Source organism: Carassius carassius, chromosome 34 (genome assembly GCF_963082965.1).
Source record: "Carassius carassius chromosome 34, fCarCar2.1, whole genome shotgun sequence".
NCBI classification, from domain to species: domain Eukaryota; kingdom Metazoa; phylum Chordata; class Actinopteri; order Cypriniformes; family Cyprinidae; genus Carassius; species Carassius carassius.
The window spans coordinates 22,097,870-22,118,940 of NC_081788.1; the positions used below are offsets into that span (position 1 = coordinate 22,097,870).

General features: G+C 36.0%; 1 protein-coding gene across 2 annotated transcripts in view; it reads right to left on the reverse strand.

Moving 5' to 3' along the window:
* pde4d (phosphodiesterase 4D, cAMP-specific) overlaps positions 1-21,071 on the reverse strand; it is a 124,978-nt gene that overhangs the window by 96,480 nt on the left and 7,427 nt on the right. Inside the window, exon 1 of one of the 2 annotated variants that reach the window (XM_059523046.1) lies at positions 2,188-2,646. The exons of the other annotated variant lie outside the window; for it this stretch is intronic. Coding sequence (XP_059379029.1) covers positions 2,188-2,444 — 257 coding nt within the window. The 5' untranslated portion in view covers positions 2,445-2,646. Of the gene's footprint in view, positions 1-2,187; positions 2,647-21,071 lie in introns of those variants that run through there. 2 annotated transcript variants of the gene reach the window in all.

The window sequence follows — 21,071 nt, forward strand, 5'->3', positions numbered from 1 at the left end:
ACGGATTGATTGATCAAGATGGGTGGAACAGGGCAATTCAGTTCTAGCTCTTCTCTTACACTTCTTAATTCTGTCCAACCTTTTGATTAAAGAACCAGGAACATTTCCTAATAATTTTCATTTTGAGTAATAAAATATAACTTTAGAAGTCAGTTTTACAGAATTTTATTTTTTTAAGTACAATTATTTAAAAATTCACTCCATTAATTGGAATATTACAAAAAAATAAACATGTTATTTTAATTTGAAAAAAAACTTAGTTTAATATTAAATCTGATATTTATTTACTGTAGACATAATGTGGAAATAAAAATGTACTGGAAATTTGAAATAACCACAATCAGAGAGATTTCCATCGGAGGCCATCCTGGAAATCAACCCCCACATGGCAAAACCTCAGGCATCATTTTACTTGATTGATGGAGCCATTTTCCTGTGCAGGAGCGAAATAATGGCTTTAAAAAAGGCATTGAATCCAACAGCTTTTGAGCAAATTGATCTCCTTTTTTACCATTTACACAAAACAGCTTTCACACCTCTGAAATGTGGGCCAATTAATCGCATCTGAAACACAGCAGGGATTTTTCCTCTTTTAGATGGGTAACTTTTACAAAGGGATCTCTTGAAAGCAAAAACAGATGCGTCAATAATGCCTAGCTGCCTTAGTCAACTGACAAACAAGAAGCACTTTCTGCACAACAGCAATTCCTAATTGCAAATAACAAGGGCATATTTCTCATTATCGACAACACCATGTACCCTTGACCTGGAATTCTTAGTATGCATGTTATCACTACAAATTATGTCTGCAGATATATGACATATGCTGGAAAAAATAGGGCAAATGCACAAGGCCATCTACATTTAAAGCAGGTTTAATGAGCATAGACGCTGACACCTTGATTACACCCCTGTGGTTCTGAAGGATGATATTCTCAAGAAAGCCGTCTCTAACCAAACAAGCTGATAGACCTTGGATGAGTGCATCAATTCAGAGGTTTTTAAATAAGGCCAGAGTGTTGCCCCGAAGAGAAATCATCTTGAGGGTAGGGATCAATACAAATTATTGCAAAATCTGTAAGAATGTACCAATGTGCAATACCATTTGCATTAAAGTCAGAATGAAATCGAAATGTAACCTATCTACTGGATGCATCTTATAGCTCTTACTGTAAACATTTCATCAGTGCATGGGTTTCATTTTTAAAAAGGTTCTGACCTCATAATGTTTAATCAAAATGTCAAAACTGAACCTTCGACTGAAAACGACAGATTACTCCAATCATTTAATCTGCTTAAAAGTGTATGCAGATGAACGTGAGCTTGAAGGGTGTTTGAAGATTTGAGAGCAACACCCACATTTCAAAAACCAATCAACAACAAATGCATAGAACTAAATCCTGTCCTACATTTTTTTGGTTTCTGATAATCTATTTGAAAATGAAAGAAAAGATCTGTTGCTTCTTCTGTTACATCGCAGATTTAGAAGCGACAATGGAAATGGAAAAAATGGAAATGGAAAAAAGGCCAAAGAACACCACTGAAATTCTGTTAAATGCATTTCTGAAGTGGTTTGTGACAGTAATCCAAATGACAAAGAAGCGGCAGGAAAAGAAGTGTGAAATTAAGATGTTGAAGGCAATACAAAAATCCTTCCTGGAGCCCAATATTCTGTCACATTCAACAACCACAACAACAAAAAAACAGTTGGTTCTCTCTCATTTCTGCTGGCAAGATACTGGAAGATTAGGATATTGGAGGATGAAGTGCGATATGTAGTTATGAATCCCTCAACATTCGCCTTTAGGGGGAAGCCTGAAAGAGTGTTAATGCAGCTATGATTTATTCATCAGTGGAGCGAGAGCATCTGCCAGGTGTTATGGAAAGACCGGTAATATCAAAGGCGAACATACACATTAATATTTGTTTGCCTGCACAGCAAAGTGTGCTTTGTGCCCCTGTGCCAGGGGGCTGAAAATGGCAGTCGGCACTCAAAGTGACACAGAAACCAGCAGGTGTCAGGTAGGAAGCGTATGGAAACGATTTCGAAAGACACAACAAACAACAAAACTTCTCACGCATATAAACTGCTTGACAAGAGAATCAAACATACATACAAATGCTCCTTTTTCCAACTCTTATAAAAATACAAGAACACCCAAAAAAAAACGACAGGCACTGTCCTACCAAGTATGTGCCACAGTGAAGCGCCTTTGCTTGTGGATGTTGTTGTTGAGAAGCATCCGTCGGAGGAGACGGGGGGAGTTCCGTGGCGACAGCCGGGGCGAAATAGAGGAGGGCGAGCGGCGGTGCCCTCGGGGTCGCTCCTGCTGCAGGAGGTTCTCCCTCAGGATCTTCACCAGGTCCTCATTCAACCCAACATGCTTGGGCATGGGCGGCACTGCCAGCGTGTCCTGGTGGCCCACGGCCGCTTGCTGGGCCATCCTCACGCTTCGCCCGTCCTTCTCCCGCTGCTGGGGGCAAAAACAAAAAAATGTCCACTAATCCAGCGGTTAACTCCCCAGGACGGGGGAGAGGAAGGGTGAGCGAACGAACTCGGAGCGTCTCTGCAAACCCCGTGTGGGCTGCTCGACGCAAGAAAAAATGACTGGAATTAATCAGAGAAAGAGCAGGAGAGCGGAAGAGTGTGTGCTCCTGTCAGGACGACTGCGTGTGCTTGTGAGAGAAGAGAGGAGAGGAGAGGAAAGAAGAGGGAGGAAGGGAGGGAGGGAGGGAGGAGAGACAGAGCAAGCTGTCGATCTGCAGAGCTTCACTAACTACTGACTGCAAGCCACCACTTCACTAAAGAGCCATTCAGATTGCATGTGCATGTGTGTGTGTGTGTGTGTGTGTGTGTGTGTGTGTGTGTGTGTGTGTGTGTGTGTATACAGTATGGATTGGCCACTGCTGCCTGTTCTTTGTCTGCGTAAATCTAATTTATGACAAGGATGTGTGTGTTAGTATGGGTGTGTGTCCAAATAAAATAATGTGTGTATTTGCTTATTATTTGATCATTTGATCGATGTTCTAAACATGATTTTATGATGTAGATTTTACGCTGCCAAACATGTCACAAAAAGAAAAACCTCACAAGGTAAGGAGACACGAAAATTAATGAATCCTGACAGAAGCCGGCTATAAATGTTTCTTATGATTGTAAGGGAAACAGGTCTATTTAGCTCAAAGGGAATCATTTAAGATTTTAAAGGGAATTTGAACAGAATCACTGTTTCACGGCTGATCACTGAGACGCTCTGCGATTCACTGAACGAGCCGTTTAACATCAAATCTGCGCTGGATATTAATATCCAAAGTACAGTGAAAACACTATCAATTAGCACAGTAACAAGATCGGCAGTTTAAGACATTAACTTATAAGCACAAAACACAAGATACTTCTCTTTTCAATATGAATAAGGCTTTATTAGATAAATCTAAGACATATAAACTAATCTAACACAAAGCACACGCACTCATACATTCACACAAGTTGCATGAAGATCGAAAGTTAGGGAAAGATGAGTTTAAGAGAATGGAAATGTGGAATCCCAAGTTTACAGCAATACGTTAAATTGTACAGACATGAACCACCATCAATCATTTAAATAGCCCTCGCATTGAGTTCCTCAATGAGGTTAGAATTATATTAGATACACCAGTACAAATGTCTGAAGGTACATTGCCTGTGAAAAGGGAGTCCCCTTTGTTGTCGTTGAAAGGGGGTTTCCCGATGTCGCTGATTGGCTGGAAGTTCAGTAGTCGTTGAAGTGAAGTCTTGGGAAGCCCGTGGTTGGGCGTTGGCTGAAGATGCAGAGTTGTGTGGACTGGTTGAAGTTGAACAGGCAGTCGAGGTCAGACACGGCGTTACAAAACTTAACTCAGAACACGAAACTCTCAAACATAAAAGAAAAGAAGTAAAGTTTGACGAGACTAGGTGGTGTTTCTTCTCATCGTGGCTAAATAGCAGCAGGCGTGCAGGCTCAAGCACGCTGGAACCGCGCTCAAAGAACGCTTAAAGCATGGCTAAAAGCTAAAGCTAGGAAGCAAAGCTACAAGCTAAAAGCTAAAAGCAGGCATGGCTAATAGCAGAAGCAAGGCTAAAACTAAAAGCAAGATTTTATGGTGTCCTAACTATTTAAACTGGCCTGTTGGCCACACCTCAAATGTTGTCTTGACCAATCAGATATTGTCTTGGCTCGGGGGTATCATAAATCATATGTTATCTTATCAAGCACGTGGTCCGAATTTTCCCGCTCTTGCAGGGTCTAATTTTGGACATGATTCCTATAACAAGAATATGATACATTTGACAAATAACTGATGGTCATGACTGTTTCAACAGATTCGAACACGTACACACTAAACACGAATATGTATCTTTAAGCTATCCAATAGTTATTAAAATACATTCACAATAAGTGATTATAACATGATAGTCAAATGTGTGGGTTACACATAAATTAATATGGAGTGAAGCGATGGACTGATATTCCTTTATAAGTCCTTTTGAGTTCATTTTGGTCCATATATATGTAGAAAAGACAGTTTCTGTGTCATTATCTGTTGACAAATTTATGTGGAGACCAGAGGTTCAAAGCCCCCCCTTAGGAATTTCAGTCTGGTTCTGCTAGGTGGGGGAAGTGTTTAAGGATATTGTGTATAACTCTCATGGGTTTACATGTGATGTCCAGCGTTGCATCTCAAATACTTGCCCCAAATTTGACAATCTCTTCTCCGAATTGAAATTGTCAATAATTGTTCTAGTGGTGTTACTAGTGGTCTTTCTTCTGCGGAACATGAAAGAAGATATTTTGAGAACTGGCTCAGCATTGTTGTTTTTTATTTATTTATTTTTTCATAGAAATGCAAGTCAATGCCCCCAAATCTTTGGTTCCCAATGTGCTTCAAAATATTTATTTTAGCTCCCCCCTAGATGAAAGTCATACAGGTTTGGGCTGACGTGGGTGTGAGGAAATTATGACAGAATTCTCATTTTTTGATAATTTTTATTTCTATGCTCACTTGCATTTTTAATCATATGCAAAAACTCATTCTCAGTTATACCAAACATAATCATCATCTTACTAATTGGACGCCAGACACAGCTTCCCCTGAGGTCAACAGCACTTCTCTGCCTGTTCCTTTTACCTTCACTCACCTCACTAGTGATACTATCGCAAGCTCCTATTGAGTTCTAGTCATTTAACAGATGCTGTGACCCCAAGAAATTTAAAGTGCACTTCTAACAGGGAGAATCATCACTGTAGAAACCTGGAGCTGCTGTAAGTGTTTGGCTGAAGGGCACAATAGTAATTCAATGAGGGATTCAAACTCTTTCCGTTAGCAGCCTAGATCTTTAAACACTACAGCACCCTGCTGACTGCAACAGACTGTCATTTGTTTTCTCAAAAAACAAACATCCCATCACTAATAACCAATAACAAGTCTATGTGGGATATAAAGATGCTAGTGTTTCATTAGTTCACACCTTTCTGTGTGAATACACTGTCGGCTTGCCAGTTATTAACACAAAAAGATGTCTTCACCTTTACTTTACACAATTTAAAGAACATTTAAAAACAACAGACCATCTAATAACAAAAAATGTATCTTAGACCTTCATGAAACACCAAAGAAACACCTAGACAGACTATCCAAGCTAATGTTTTCCATACAATGATAGTGCTCCAAAAAGGATAAAACCCACTCTAAATATCATAAAATAGTATCTTTAGACATGTTGAATGCAATGTGACAAAACAAGCTTTTTTCCTCAAGAAATTAATTTTATTAAGCATTTAAAAGATTTCTACTTCAAATAAATGCTGTTTTTTCAACATTCTATTTATCAAACATTCTCACAATAATATATCATGATTCTCACAAAAATATTAGGCATTACAATTGTTTTCAACACTGTTAATATTAAGAAATGTTCTTGATCATATAAGAATGATTTCTGAAGAATTGTGTGACATTAAAGAAAGACTGGAGGAATGACAGCTTTACAATAACAGAAATAATTTTTTTCAATATATGCAAAACAGTTCTTTTAAATTGTAATAATATTTTACAATATCAATGATTTTACTGTGTTTTTGATCATGTAGTTTTGTCATTTCATTTTATTTTATACTAAGTATAGTTCAAATCTATTAATATATTTACTGACATATCGTTTGAGACTTACTGATATAAAAGTTATAATTACAATTTATTTGGAGTACTACTTGTGTACAATGCACATTTCTTTAAATTAAACTTATTTTTTCATATTATTGTTTTTGTGATCAAATAAATGCAGTCTTGGTGAGCAAGAGTCTTCTTTCAAAAACATTTTAAAAATCTTACAGACTCCAAAATTATAATCAGTTTGTTTAGTCAATACTAAAGATGTTCACAGTTCTGACTCCATTGTTCACAAAAATCTTGATTTAAAAAATCCAGCAAGAAACACTCAATCCATTACATTCAACCTCTGCGTAAAGTACGTAAGCACTTATGAACATCCTTCATTAATTCATCGCATGTTCTGTAAGCATGACCTCAACGAGCTGAAAACCAAGCTGAAAACCAAGCCTGCACTTCAGGAGGAACACCTTAGCCGGAAGATCAGGGGAGAATTAACACAAAATCCAGGAAGGCAGACTAAATGGACAGGAATACTGGTGACTGTGCAGGAAACCTGCAGTTTGGTTGAAATGTGAATAGAACCAAAGAAATCTGATGTACAGATGTGTCATGGATGACGCTACAGTCTCATCCTTCTGGTTATAACAGACCACTTTAAAATTATGTATAATCAATCTAAAAGCATGTACAATACAGGGTTTTTACACTGTAAAATACTCCAAGAAACAGATGAACATGGTGTGAAGGCCCAATTAAGACAGTCTTACTAGATATATCAATATCTTAAGTGGTTCCTCTGAGAAAATACTGGAAGTAATGTTAATATTTAATCGATTCTTTTTCTTGTTAAGAATTATTAATATGACTTCAGATCAGCAGATTTTGCAAGAGCTGTACTCCAATTAAATCTCTTGATATCGTGAAACAGCATCTGTCTCAAGGTGACCAAGTTTTTCAAGTGTGTGCCTGCCTGTCAATGTACTCGTGCAATGTATGATTTCTGTCATCTTTATTTCACCCTCAGAGGTATTTATATATATAAGGGATGTGCATCTCCATAATGAGGCTGATGCGATACGCATCTCGATGCACAGCCAACGATACGATACATTATGGATACATATGAAGCAGCTACCGATGCGATGCGATTCACCCCTACTATGATGCCGTGCAATCCCATTTCAATTCAACACAATGCGATTCGATGCAATGGAAAAATATGATCACTTCTAATTCCTTAAGGCCTGTTCCATAAAACAAGTTTACCAAATAAGCCAGGCTTATTTCAGTTAGTGAATATGCTGATTTGGTGTTTAGAAAAACATTTTTATAATTATCAGTGCTGAAAACTGTTTTGCTGCTTAATATTTTTTGAAAACATACTTTTTTCAGGATTCTTATATTAAAATGAAGTCAAAAAAAGTATTTATTTGAAACAGAAACCTTCTGAAACAATATAAATGTCTTCACTGTCACTTAGATCAATTCAAGGCACCATTGCCAAATAAAAGCATTAATTTCTTTAAAAAAAAACATACTCATCCTAAATGTTTTAAACATTTGTGTATATTTAATTGGAAAGAATGTTAATATTTAAAATCTTTCTTGTTAAGAATTATTAATGTGTCTTCAGATCAGTATATTTTTCAATAGTTCCACACTCCAGTTAAATCTCTTGATATCAGGACATAACATCTGTCTCAGATTGACCAAGTTATTAAAGTGTCTGCTTATCTATGGATGTGCTCATAAGATGTTGGTCCCTGGCCTCAATGTGCCCCGTCTGGTAACTGCCTCTGGATTTCAGCTCATTATTTCAAGGACACCGGACACAGACATATGGTGAGATCTATCATCTCCACTAGCTTTTAAATTTCACAATACACTCATAATTTGTGATACATCAAGGAATATAGGGATGTTATGATTTTAACTACTGATTTGATACCCCTCATCCTTTTTTGGACCGGCAGTATGCAGATTTGGCATCAGGCCACCTCAATGTGTTAATGTTTTTTGGGTTGTATCATAGTAAGCACTGCATTGTGGGTTCGCTTCCCCTCCCCACTTCTCCCTTCTCCCTGCATGATGTCTATGTGTGTTTCTCCACTGTTACCCTTGGCAACATGGATGAAGAGAGACAAGTGTGTGTGTGTGTGTGTGTGTGTGTGTGTGTGTGTGTGTGTGTGTGGTAAGAATTGACTCGGAGCTAGAGATTTAATGGAGGAATGAAAGGAGACTAATCCGCAGTATGCAGCTCCAAACCCAGTGCTGGTGATGTTCACATATACAGTACATATGCATGCATGAACGCCTCATACAGTACAAACACTCTCTGGATCAATTACACAGAACCCATATATATATATATATATATATATATATATATATATAATGCACCCAAAAAATATTTTTTTGTTTTCATGGTGGCATTAATTTAATTAAGCACATTTCGCCCCTCAAATCAGCATTTTCCTAAGGCAGCCAATAATGAAAACGAATAACAATCATGATTATTATAGTACTTCTAATTCTAATAATAATTATTATACATGTAAAAGATTCTAAGAATTTAAAATATAATTAAAAACAAAAAGGAGGAAAAAAGTATTATTGTTATTAAATCAATTATTTATTTAGATTTGTATTACATTTACATTTATGCATTTAGCAGACACTTTTATCCAAAGTGACTTACAGTGCATTTAGGGTATAAAATTTTTTTTACCAGTATGTGTGTTCCCTGGGTATTGAACCCACGACCTTTTGCATTTCTGACGCAATTAGGGTTGGGTATCGTTTAAATTTGAATGATTCCGAGTCTGATTCCGATTCCTTGTTTCGATTCCGGTTCCCAACGATTCTCGATTCCGATTCTTTTAAGAGTCAGGGTCAAAAAAAGTTTAAGATATTTTAAATGAGCTTAGCTAACCAACTGTCTTTCTGAAGAAAATAGTTGTGCGCCAATGTTGGTGCAAGACATATTATTTTTTGTATGTATTGTTTTACTTACCGGATTCAGACTGCAGTGTAGTCACTGCGGTGCCAGGCTGGGGATCGGAGCCAGAGGAAGAGGCAGCGGAGGACGGTCGGCGCAGCGCGTCAAATACAGGGCACACATTTACTTGCACTCCATGACATCGGAGGTGCTTTATCATGTTTGACGTGCACCCTCCTATGCACGAAACAATCTTGCTGCAAATGTTGCATTTTGCCGAGATTTCGTTTTGTTTCGAAAAGTGAAGCCACACTTTGGACCGCCGACGCACGCTGTCCATGTTGGATCGCTCGTTATACCAAAACTTCCGGTGGACGCTTCTTCGTTGGTGTTCAGCGGTTTCTTCTTCTGGTCGGCGCCGGGCGGACTGTGAATCGAAACTTTTTTTTCTCTTTCTTTTAAGCTTTAGGAATCGAAACTAGGAATCGAAATTAAAACTTTTGAACGATACCGGGAAAAATCGCAAAGCTAGTCCCGGTTCCACTCGATACTCGATTCTCGATACCCAACCCTAGACGCAATGCTCTACCACTGAGCCACAGGAGCACAAATTAATAATAATTTATAAAAACATTGGTTAATAAAGTATTATTAATAAAAATATAAATACCAATATAATACAAATATTTTAATAACAAATACTACTACTACTACTACAAATTATTAGTATTATTGTTACTGTTGTCATTCTTGTTATTATTTTAATATTTATTATTAACAACAACATTGATTCGATATTGGTTTTAATGTGCATTTATTAACAATATTTTATAGAAAGTATAATTATGCTTCCTTTTAAAGTTTAAACAACATTTAATGATAGAATATGTTACACTGCCTATTTTGTGATAAAAAGAATGGTAATAAAAATATTTGTAAAAATTATTGTGTTTCATTTAATGAGCTCTCAATCACAGCACTTTATTAATGTTATGAACACCTCTGTTTCTTCTCTGGCTTGAGTATCTAATGAAATCACTATTAGGAATGATTTCAAAATTGCACAATCACAAGTAATACCTCTGGATGAATTATGTAATGAGAAGTTCTTTGACTTTTATTCCTGTGAGGAAGCATCCCAGCCAGAAACTACAACAGAATTAAATGGAAATTACATTAAATTAAATACAATTTATCGTGTAACCAAAATACCAATAAGGCCCTAAAAAAAAATCATATTTTGAACAGAAATTAACAATCGCAATAAAAAAATTTTGCTTGAGCAAAGAAAAAACGATTCCGTGCTCAATAAATGTATTTACTTGTTTGCTATTATCCATATTAACGTGCAGTAATAACCCCTCTCACGCACGATATCTCATTTTGTCGTATGGGGTTTAAAAATCGGTTTATGGCTTCAATATTTCATTTGCACTTGTGGGCGGCGCTGAACCGCTTTTAAGTCTAAAGGCACTATGTGTGTGTGACATTAATAAATAATTGTGAAAATTAATATAGTTAAATTTATGAAATAAATTAGTAATATTAGTTTTATTGCATACTAAATTGAATGATGTTTCTCTTCTTCGTATTCTTTGTTGGGCTTGAGAAAGCCAACATGTATTTAAACATTATTATTATTTATTATAAGAGTAATTTACACCGACTACAACTTTAATGTTTCACCAAATTCAGCTCAGATCTTCAGACTCGTCTGACTCGCGTTGCTGTATAACTGGTCGGACTTAACTTCCCAAAAAATCCTAATCCAAACCCTTTTGTTACCCGAGCAATGAAGGTCTTAACACTTAATGTCCACTAGAGGGGGCAACAGGATTTCTGTTTACATTAGTTTAAATCACAAATAAATAGATGAATTTCATGCGTACTGCCATGAATATGCCATATCTGTGTACAGGAATAAATTTCACACTTCAAGCTGTACAACTACTTAAAACTTCCCATTCTGGCCTTTTCAACCTACCTCCAAATTTATTTTAAGATATAGTTTATTCGCACTGGTTTATGCATTTAAAGGCACAATATGTAATTTTTTTTGCTTTAAAAATAGCAGAAATCACTATATCTATGTTATATATATTTTTTTAGTTGTGTACTTACATTATCCCAACAGTTTCCACAAACTCAAATTGGCGTCATATAACCTTTGACCCCTCTAGTTTATCTAACTTCCTGCGGAACCCGGCGGAACGCCAAATACAAAGGTGAACAGAAGAAAAGAAGAGACGAAAAAGAAAAAGTAGTAGCTAGCCTTGATCAAGACTATTATATTTTATATTTATATTGTTTATATTAGTATTTATGCCTCAATCAATAACTTAGTTATGGATCATGATTATGCTTTGCCTGCACATTCTGTGAAGCGCAAACGTACGGGTGAAATAAATGACCCGAGAGGTATTGGGACAAGAGAAGAAACAAGACACGGGTAAATATTGGAGCTGCATTTCCAAGATGGAGAGAGCTTCGTGACAAGCTGAAACTACAGAGAGATGCCGAACTCGCTTGCATTCTAATAAACAGGTATGCATCCATTCAGCTAACTGTATCTATCCGTATATTTTGTGAAACGATGATGTCTTGTGTAAAATGCAGACGGACTAGCTCTCATGTATAGTATAATGTAAATCAACATTTGTTTTATATCTAGCTGGATTAAGTAGCTTTGAATGCAGTTCACTATCTTGTTCGATATCATAGTATAAACGTAATTATAATTATTAACGAAAGGCGACCGTGTTTTTTAACATATATAACTACTAGCTAGATGGAATATTGATTTGATAGGGGTCTGATAATTCATACATCGCTCCGTTCGAAAATATACTAAGTTCAAAATACTAAGTTAGAATGAGTGCAGAATGTGGGGAGCGACAGAGCGCGTGTTCCAATGACAACAACTCCCATGAGCCCACGCTCTTTCCCGATGTCATCAAAGTACGTCTTGTTATTATTTTGATTGAGTGACCCCTGGTGGCCAAAAATCCCATACTGTACGTTTAATGTTTATCCATCTGGAACTTTTATTTTTCATGAGCTGTATATTTTAAAATGTACTAGGTGTTGATAAATCACATGCAAAGAATGTAAAGAGCTTTGACTTTTTTTTTGAAAAAAAAAATTTGTTATTGAATTCTAAATAGGAAAAGAAATGATCAAAACGTACACGGACCAGACGGGCTTTGGTTCTACTAGCGATTTGATTGGAGACCAACAGCCAATCACAATTGACCTTTCATTTTCCGATTGGTTGATTTTGTGGCACACTTGTAACGCTGTTGTAAGTTGAGAGAGTGTGTGTGTCAAGAGTTGAGCGCGCACAGTATTAAGAGGTTGAGAGAGAGAGGGGGGGGGGGACTTGACAGGAGCGCAGAGAATAAGTTTTTGAGAGAGCACCTGAGTAAACTGCGTGAGAGGGGTTATTACTGCACGTTAATATGGATAATAGCAAACAAGCAAATACATTTATTGAGCACGGAATTGTTTTTTCTTTGCTCAAGCTAATTTTTTTTTTGCGATTGTTAATTTCTGTTCAAAATATAATGTAATGTGCTTGCAAAATATAGTTCTCTGTGCTCAAAACGTACAATTACTCGCTCAGGATTGAGGCACACATATAACGCCATACCTTCGGAGGTCGCATTCCAAGGTAGGAAGGCATCAAGACACGTCCGAAATCAATGTCAGCGGTCGGTGGTCAGTTTGTGTGTAAATGTATGTTTCTGAACAACGTTTTCCACTTTTTATATAATTTCTAGCGAGAAATTAATATTGCAGTAAAGAAATATCCACTTAGTTATCACCAAAGCTCTCTATATTTTGCTGTAGATCATTAAACCATTACTCCGCCTCAGAAGCCTGTCCGAAATCCGTTTCATGAGGTGCCTTCGGGCAAAAATGCTGCCTGCAAAGTCATTGCCTGATTAGACAGCAAGGCAGCAAGTCACCTGCCTAAGTTTTCAGATGCAGCCAATGTTCTTCAGAGAGAAGGGGCTTCACTTATTCATCAGAGCTTATACACCAAAAAAAAATAATTATATAAAATTATATAAAAATTATTATTATTTAAAATGAGTTTGCCCACTTAAAAAGTGTGCCCCCTAAAAGCACATGTGGCCCCTGCCACTGTATGCAACCTTATCACGTTTCTGAGATATTTGCAATATCTGGTGATATCCTCTAGCCATAAATAAATTGAATACTCAAAATGTATAGACAGTCACAGACATATTGAACATCAATAAATGCAAAGTGTCCGTTTCTTTTTCTGCGGCGTTGATGAGGCTGCACCACCTCTGTGACCATTTAGCAGTTTATTCGCACTCTGATTGACTAACTGCCTTCCACCTGATAAGGCAGAACTCTGTGCTAGAGCACTTTGTGTGAATCATAGATGGAATGTATTTGCAATTGCGTTTTCAATTTGTGGACGCATAAAATGTGACACAATCCAAACGCAAATGCAAATCGCGCATTACCGTTTTCATTTTCGATTAAGTGAACGCACAGTGTCTGCCAAATTTAAAATGGAAATGCAAAGTCCATTTGCAATTGTGTTTTCCATATCTTACGAGCTATGAGCCTGTCATATTTAAATAGCAATATTAATTACCACATTTGCCTTTTCACTCTCTCTGCGCTGTGCATGTAAACTGCCAAAACTCAAATGGAATCGCAATACCTTTTGCATTTGAATTTCCAACGTCTACATAAAGAACGTCTGTGTTGGCCCGGGTTTCGAACACGCGCTAAAAGACGGTATGCCATTAGAGATGACAGTCACTAACCACTGAGCTACCAAGCTACTCTGAAGCAGCACCAGATCTGTGACCATCTTAACTTGTGGCCTGTGTTTACCTATTATGAAAATAAACAATAGCAGAACACTGACTACATTTTATGGTTCATGATATTAAAGAACATTTCATAACGTCTCAGACAACTGTACATTTGTGGCTACTGTGGCTTAATTATAAACATTATCGTTAACTTATATTTACCCTAGTAAAAACATGGTACATTTTAGTACGATCTTCACTTCCCAATGCAAACACGCCCAATAAAATGGCCCCACCCCTGTCACTTGATTGACAGGTTTCCGTGTAGACGTTGGAAATTCAACGTATTGCGATTCCATTTGAGTTTTGGCAGTTTACATGCACAGTGCAGAGAGAGTGAAAAGGCAAATGTGGTAATTAATATTGCTATTTAAATATGACAGGCTCATAGCTCGTAAGATATGGAAAACACAATTGCAAATGGACTTTGCATTTCCATTTTAAATTTGGCAGACACTGTGCGTTCACTTAATCGAAAATGAAAACGGTAATGCGCGATTTGCATTTGCGTTTGGATTGTGTCACATTTTATGCGTCCACAAATTGAAAACGCAATTGCAAATACAATTTGCAATGCCTTTTGAATAATGTCCGCAATATCATTCCATAATCATAGCTGTGGCACCCTTCAAACACAATGCCATGAAAGACCCTTTTAAAGTCTGGCATGCTTAAAGGACAGTAGTATAAAAGGATGTCCTCTAACAAATTAAATGAAAGTTAAGAAGTGGCACATCTTTTGACACACTTTGTTATTTTATTATTATTACAGAGGCTGTCATACCCTTGTGCCATCAACAGTTCAAAAATCAAGGCATAAAAAACATGAACTAAAATTAGATTGCATTGTGTGCTGGCAAGCTTTCAATTAAATAATGGAGCAAATTTAGACTGTAAAACAAACTATAGCTTGTCCACTTATTTTAGGAACAGCGAGAACAAAGTAACTTCAGTCCAGTATATGTACTAAAAGAAAATGACAGGAATGGTTTACTTAAAGGAACAGTTCCTGCAAAAATTCATCTTCCAGCTAAAATTCTACATTACATATTTCATTTTTGGGGGAACAATTCCTTAATCCCTAAACCTGACTTAAAACACTGGACTGCATATCTCAGTGGTTTACAATGCACAAACTTAAACAACTTTAGAAAGTCTGACTTGCACATGAACACTTACGATAAAACATCTCCCTCTGCTGGATGACTGGGTTCACACCATTCATATATCTTTCCTTATTAGGATTTTCTTTGCTTAATTTTTTTCTTTAGTGTAGCAGCCCTTACAATGTACACACATACCCATAAATACAAACATTGCACCAACATTAAAATCCATTAACTAAAGGTCTAACTATAATGTGAACACACCTTGAAAACTGTATTAAAATTGTACTATGTAACTATATACACATACACATTTATTAATTTTACATAATGAATATTTTTCTATAAATATTGTATTTGATATTGTATTTAATAAAAATGTATACCATGTATTATAGTATTATTCATTAAAATATCAATTAAATTTGTTACATTTTATTTATTTTATTTTAAAATTAACATTTTAATTTGTATTAATCATTTTAAAATATTTTAATGCTTTAACACGCCATGATAGCACACTGCATGTACTGTGATAAAAAGCTTTTAAAGATTTTAGCTATATTATTTTTTATTATCATTATTATGTTTATGTCATAGATAAATTAAGACTGGCTAATATTATTAAAGAACTGTAGAATTAAAATAAATCACAATATTAAATTGACAACATCATAAAACAACATTTAAACCTTTTTATCATCCTATTTTTCTTTGAAACTAAAGCAGTATTTATTTGACATTAGCTATAACTTAACTTCATTTATATTGCAATTTTACAACTATAATTGTTCTTTCAATAAACAAATATCCACAACAGGGTAATAAAACCTACATTAGGACTGCACCATACTCAGAACAGAAAAAAAATAGAACTACTCATGCTCTATTTGGACACAAGAGGGCATACTAGTGTCAGGAAAAATGTTTTACCTCCACACAGTTCAAGAGCTACAGAATTTCTGAAGGTGAAAACATCTCATTTTTACATTTCACTCTGAAATTCTAATTTAAAATAACACTGAAATCTGGACAGCTAGTTTCATTTTAAACCATTTTTACCTGAAGCATATCAGAAGAAGCCAATTTCCACTTTCAGTGTATTAAGGACTATTACTTGGTTGCAGGATGAATAGAGATAACTTTTGAATTTTGATGAAATGCTAAAAAAGTAAGACCTTCCTATACACCTCAAAATCTATCCTGTTCCTGCTCTCATCATTTTGCACCATCACAAGATAGTTCTGTGAAAGGCTGGATGAAAAAAACAAGGCTTCACATTCTCTTCTATATCACAGATAATAGAGTTTGCTTTGCACAATTACTTTTTTTTTTTTTTTACCCAGGTTCTTCTCCACTGTCCACAAAAGCCCAAAACTCCTCATCTAATATCAGATTTTCCTTTATAGTACAATCTGTTTTATCATGTGATAATGCTTGACTCATTTCTGTTGTCACCTTGAAAATGTGTAGGGAGCTTGTCCTCACTAGAGAGTAAACCTTTGGGATCGACCAGCTAATGTCTTGGTCACACAAGTTGTTTTTCTATCGCTGGCCTTGGCAGGGCTTATTCTCTCCTTAATGATGCATCTCACAGATTTGGCACGAATAATATTTTGGCTGTGTGTCAGATCTGCTTCTGTTATTCAACTTTCTGAGCCTCACAGTGGCTAGCCTCCTTCACGCTGACACAGTTTTTTCATGTAATACTGTCAGAAACTTGCGACAAGCTCCAAGGGTAAATGCAAAAGCAAGCCATTGACAGCTCTTGCGCACATGCATTAAAAATGCAAAACAGGACACCTACCAAGGGAGGCTTCACAAAATACGGTGAAAATATGGCTGAATATATTTTCCTGTCCTTGCACACAAAAGATCTTAGGCAAATTGTCCAAGCTGCTTTTTTCCATACTGAGAACCTCAAATGATGTGGAAGTCATATTGACTATTTTGATGATACAAAAATCTAAAAATGAAAAATTAATGATTAGTAAAAAATTTGGACTGATTCCTACAACCAACCAGTGTGCAAAAACTTAAAAAGGGAAAATTCACTAAAAAGACGACAGATTTGAGGCACTGTTAATTTTTCACCTACAGTAATCACAGAAATGAAATGTCAAAATACTGTTGTTTTGTCTTTTGTAAGCTGCATTAAGAATCCATTTGCCATGACGCAAGGAAAAGTGCATAAAGTTTAATACAAGGGCAAGTAAACAAAGACATTATTTTCATTTTTGGGGGAACTGTTCCTTTTAGAGCTGCTCTGTAATGAATTAGTGGCAAAAACAATTCCTATTGTGAAGGAAAGACACTTGAGACACCGAGTGTTAGCAAGGACTCACATCTGGATGATGTTTTTTTCATCACTTTTTCATTTTTAGCAATAAAAGAATTGTAAAGGTTCAAATAGATCTGATATTTTTATGATGCATTTAACAGGGGGCTGACTCATCTAGACCAAAATTATCATGCTTTTGAATGTCGATCTCCACGCAGCGCTCTACACAAAATGCATTTGTAATCGGAGTGCTGTAAAATGACAAGCCTTAGGTCCGTGTTTTTTTTTTTAATCAAAATATTCATGATGGTGAAAAATATATTTTTCATAGCAAGAAATGAGCCTAAATGCAATCAAAGTGACAAATTGAGATGAAAGTCAGGACGAAGGCGGTGTTTATGTTAATTCACACTGTGGTACTAGCTTTCTATCCTGACACCCGTGCACTCGCTGACTATGAGTGTACCTGACAAAACAGCAGTAAGCTGCACTACACCCAACATTAAGGTAAATGGATGTTTAGCATGGAAAACAACACATCATATTCACTGGCAAACTATTTAGGAAAAAAACTTCTCACTACGAGAACTAGCTAGCTCTCACTAAAACAAAAGGTCTCCTTAGTCCCCTTAATAGAATGACCCAGATATGTCAGGAGAGCAGGAACAACAGCCTGGCACCCTGCAGAAACACCTAAACGCTATAGAACAGCCAGCTGGGTTCAATGTGGCTTCGTGACCTCATCAGTAGGAGACAGTCAGGAGGAATTTCAAAACCCCAAAACCTGTAAAGGTCTTTCTCATTAGACACCATGTTCATACACACAACAGGGTCCACATAAGTATATGTATATCTTATAGAAATGTATACAGTATACTCTCCTACTCTAATTTCTTGGGCGAAGCATTTGTCCTCCTAAAAATAACAAAGTGGCTTAACTTTGTTCCTGCTCCTTTAACAGGAAGTGGTGTTCTTAAATTTCAAGGTTTGCCACATGGTCAGTTTCAAGCCTAAAGAGGGGGCTGAGGAAAGAGCATTTACCAGAAATGGGTCACATTTTATCAAGGGTGGTGGGTATAACCCACAGGGCAAGAACTCCAAAAATAGACTAATGGCCTCCACTGTAATCATCATTCAGAACACATGCAGAAATGGCCTTCATTCTGTCCCACTCACTGACCAAAAATGCATGAAAAAAAGACTGCACAACTAGGGCTTACAACTCTTGTTTGCTGTTGTATATATTATTTTGCCCATTTGTTTACGATTACAAAATGTAAAAAAATATATATATTTTCTATATAAAATATAAAAAAATCTATCTATATATCTATCCATCTTATTAATTAATATGTATTTAAAATATTTCAGAAATCTAAAATTATTTTATATTATCCATCCTATCTAAATATATTTTATTTTATATAAATCAAAAATATATTTTAAAAAAGCATAATATAATTTAAATAGAAATCAAATAATGTGTCATTTATTAGAATCATTGTATTATTTAATAAGTATTTTTTAAGTATATGAATTAAGTAAATAATATTATCTATATTTAAAAGCTTAACAAAATGCACAAAAAAGTATTTGTTTAATATATTTAAATAAAATAGATATCACAAAAAAAATTATTTAGTTTTTGTAATTTATTAGAATTGCATGAAAAAAAAAGTAAAACAGAGGCTAATAAATCACACAAAAGGTGGTGAACCGCAGCATTAGTATCTGCCACAGAAGGTGAACTGAATGTGAGGGTGTGTGTGTATTATCTTTCCATCTGATGTCCCGTGATCTATTCCTTCCCATTCCCAAACACATGGATCTGTCTGTGGGACTGCAGAGCAGAAAGATTCTCCTTCAGGGGGTCTGACACTTCAAGGAGATGGGAAAACCAAAGAGGTTTGCAGTGAAGATGGCCTATCACCTCCATAGAAGCCATTTCTTCAAAAGGCCATCACAACAAACAGCAGAAGCTGCCAATAACAGGCCAACAGACACAGAAATCCCAACACAAAAACCTTCACCATGGGTTCATTTCCTCATAAACAATGAAGCAATCTATTAGTCACTAACATGATTTACAACGCCAATATGGACCAAATGAAAAACTAAATATTTAAGAGTTTTTGAGGCCCATCTGTTTTGCCTGCCCCCCTGGCATTAAGAAAATATTAAACTTCATGTCCAGCAATTAATCTCATATACACCCACGTTTCATTGAGACACTTAATTCAGGCTGTGCATTGCCAGAATCTCCAGTAGGGCCCTTTCACACAGTCAAGCAAAATTGATATAAATAAAAATAAAGGTAATTCGTGCTTTAATAAAGCAGGAGAAACTGAAGTAAACAACATTTCATTGCATTGCTCTTGACCACAGAACAATTTTGCATGCTCAGCCACACCACCAGATGTAAATTAGGATGTCAACATACAAGGAAACAATATAAAGGAGTCTCTATTTGTGTCTATCAAAGAATTGTCTGGAATTTTCCAACCATGACATCCCATTAGAGTAGTGAGTCCAGTACATACCAGAACTGTCAAGCGCCCATTTATTGCACAGGAAGGACCTTCAATTCTATTGATTTACATATTATACCTTTATATTTAAAATCCTGATGTACTTTAATAGAAAATATTATGCATCATGTATGATAAAAGAGAGAGAGACTAGATACGCTTGCAGATCTCCAGGGGGCAAAAAGGAAAAACAAGACAGACAAAACAGAAGATTCCTGAACAAAGCAGCGCTCAAAAGAAAGCTCAGGTTGCACCCTGACAAGGTAATTGGTCATCAGGGAAGCAGAGGAAAGAATTGTACAAGAAAGGGCAGATAGAAAAAAAGACTATAGAAAAAATAAAAATAAAACAAACACATACATACATATACATGCAAGATAAAGAAATAAAAATGCCAAAAAAACAACGATATATATATATCAATACACCCATCTGTTTATGTGGGATAGGTCAGACAAAGCCTGTAAATATTGTACATTTGCCATCTCAGAAAGCTGTCAACAACTGAGCTGTCATCTTATAAATATTCATAGGCCTTCTATCAAACCATTGAGCTATATGGATGGTCTTCGCATCTCATCTGCATAATCTAAAGGTTACTAAAGGTTACTAAAGAAAGTGAGTGACATGCAGCTACAGTTTCCAGTCCATATTCATTGTCATCACCAGAATCCATTATTAATCTTCAGATGATGCAATTATTTTACCAATAGAGGATCATATGCCCACCTACATTTACAGAATGTTCCAAAAAGTATCATGTGTTTCAATAGAACATCTGTACAAAGCAGTTCACATAATTAATGTTACAAATTTGATTTGATTAGTGACCTAAAAATATTTACATTTGCGTCACAATGTCTTAGTATTTCAGGAAAATCTGAAACAAAAACGTTCCATTGATTTCCATAGATAAATTAGATTTTGATTCCTTTTTATTTCACCGGAGGTTGTAAGATTTTAATGCATAAAAGAGAAAAGACATGACTAACGCATTGGAAAATCCAAGTCAAATATATAACCATAACAGTCTTATTTTCTAAAACACAATCAATATTGTAATTGTTGAAGTCTTTGTCTACCTCTCATCTCTCTTTGACCTTCCATTGTTTTTTGCCAGGGTGACCTCGGAGGCAAACGGCGCATGCAGCCAGGCGACCAATCAGAAAGCAGCCTCTCTCCAGGAATATCACATAACATCACCTCAAGCGAAAGTAAAAGATCTCA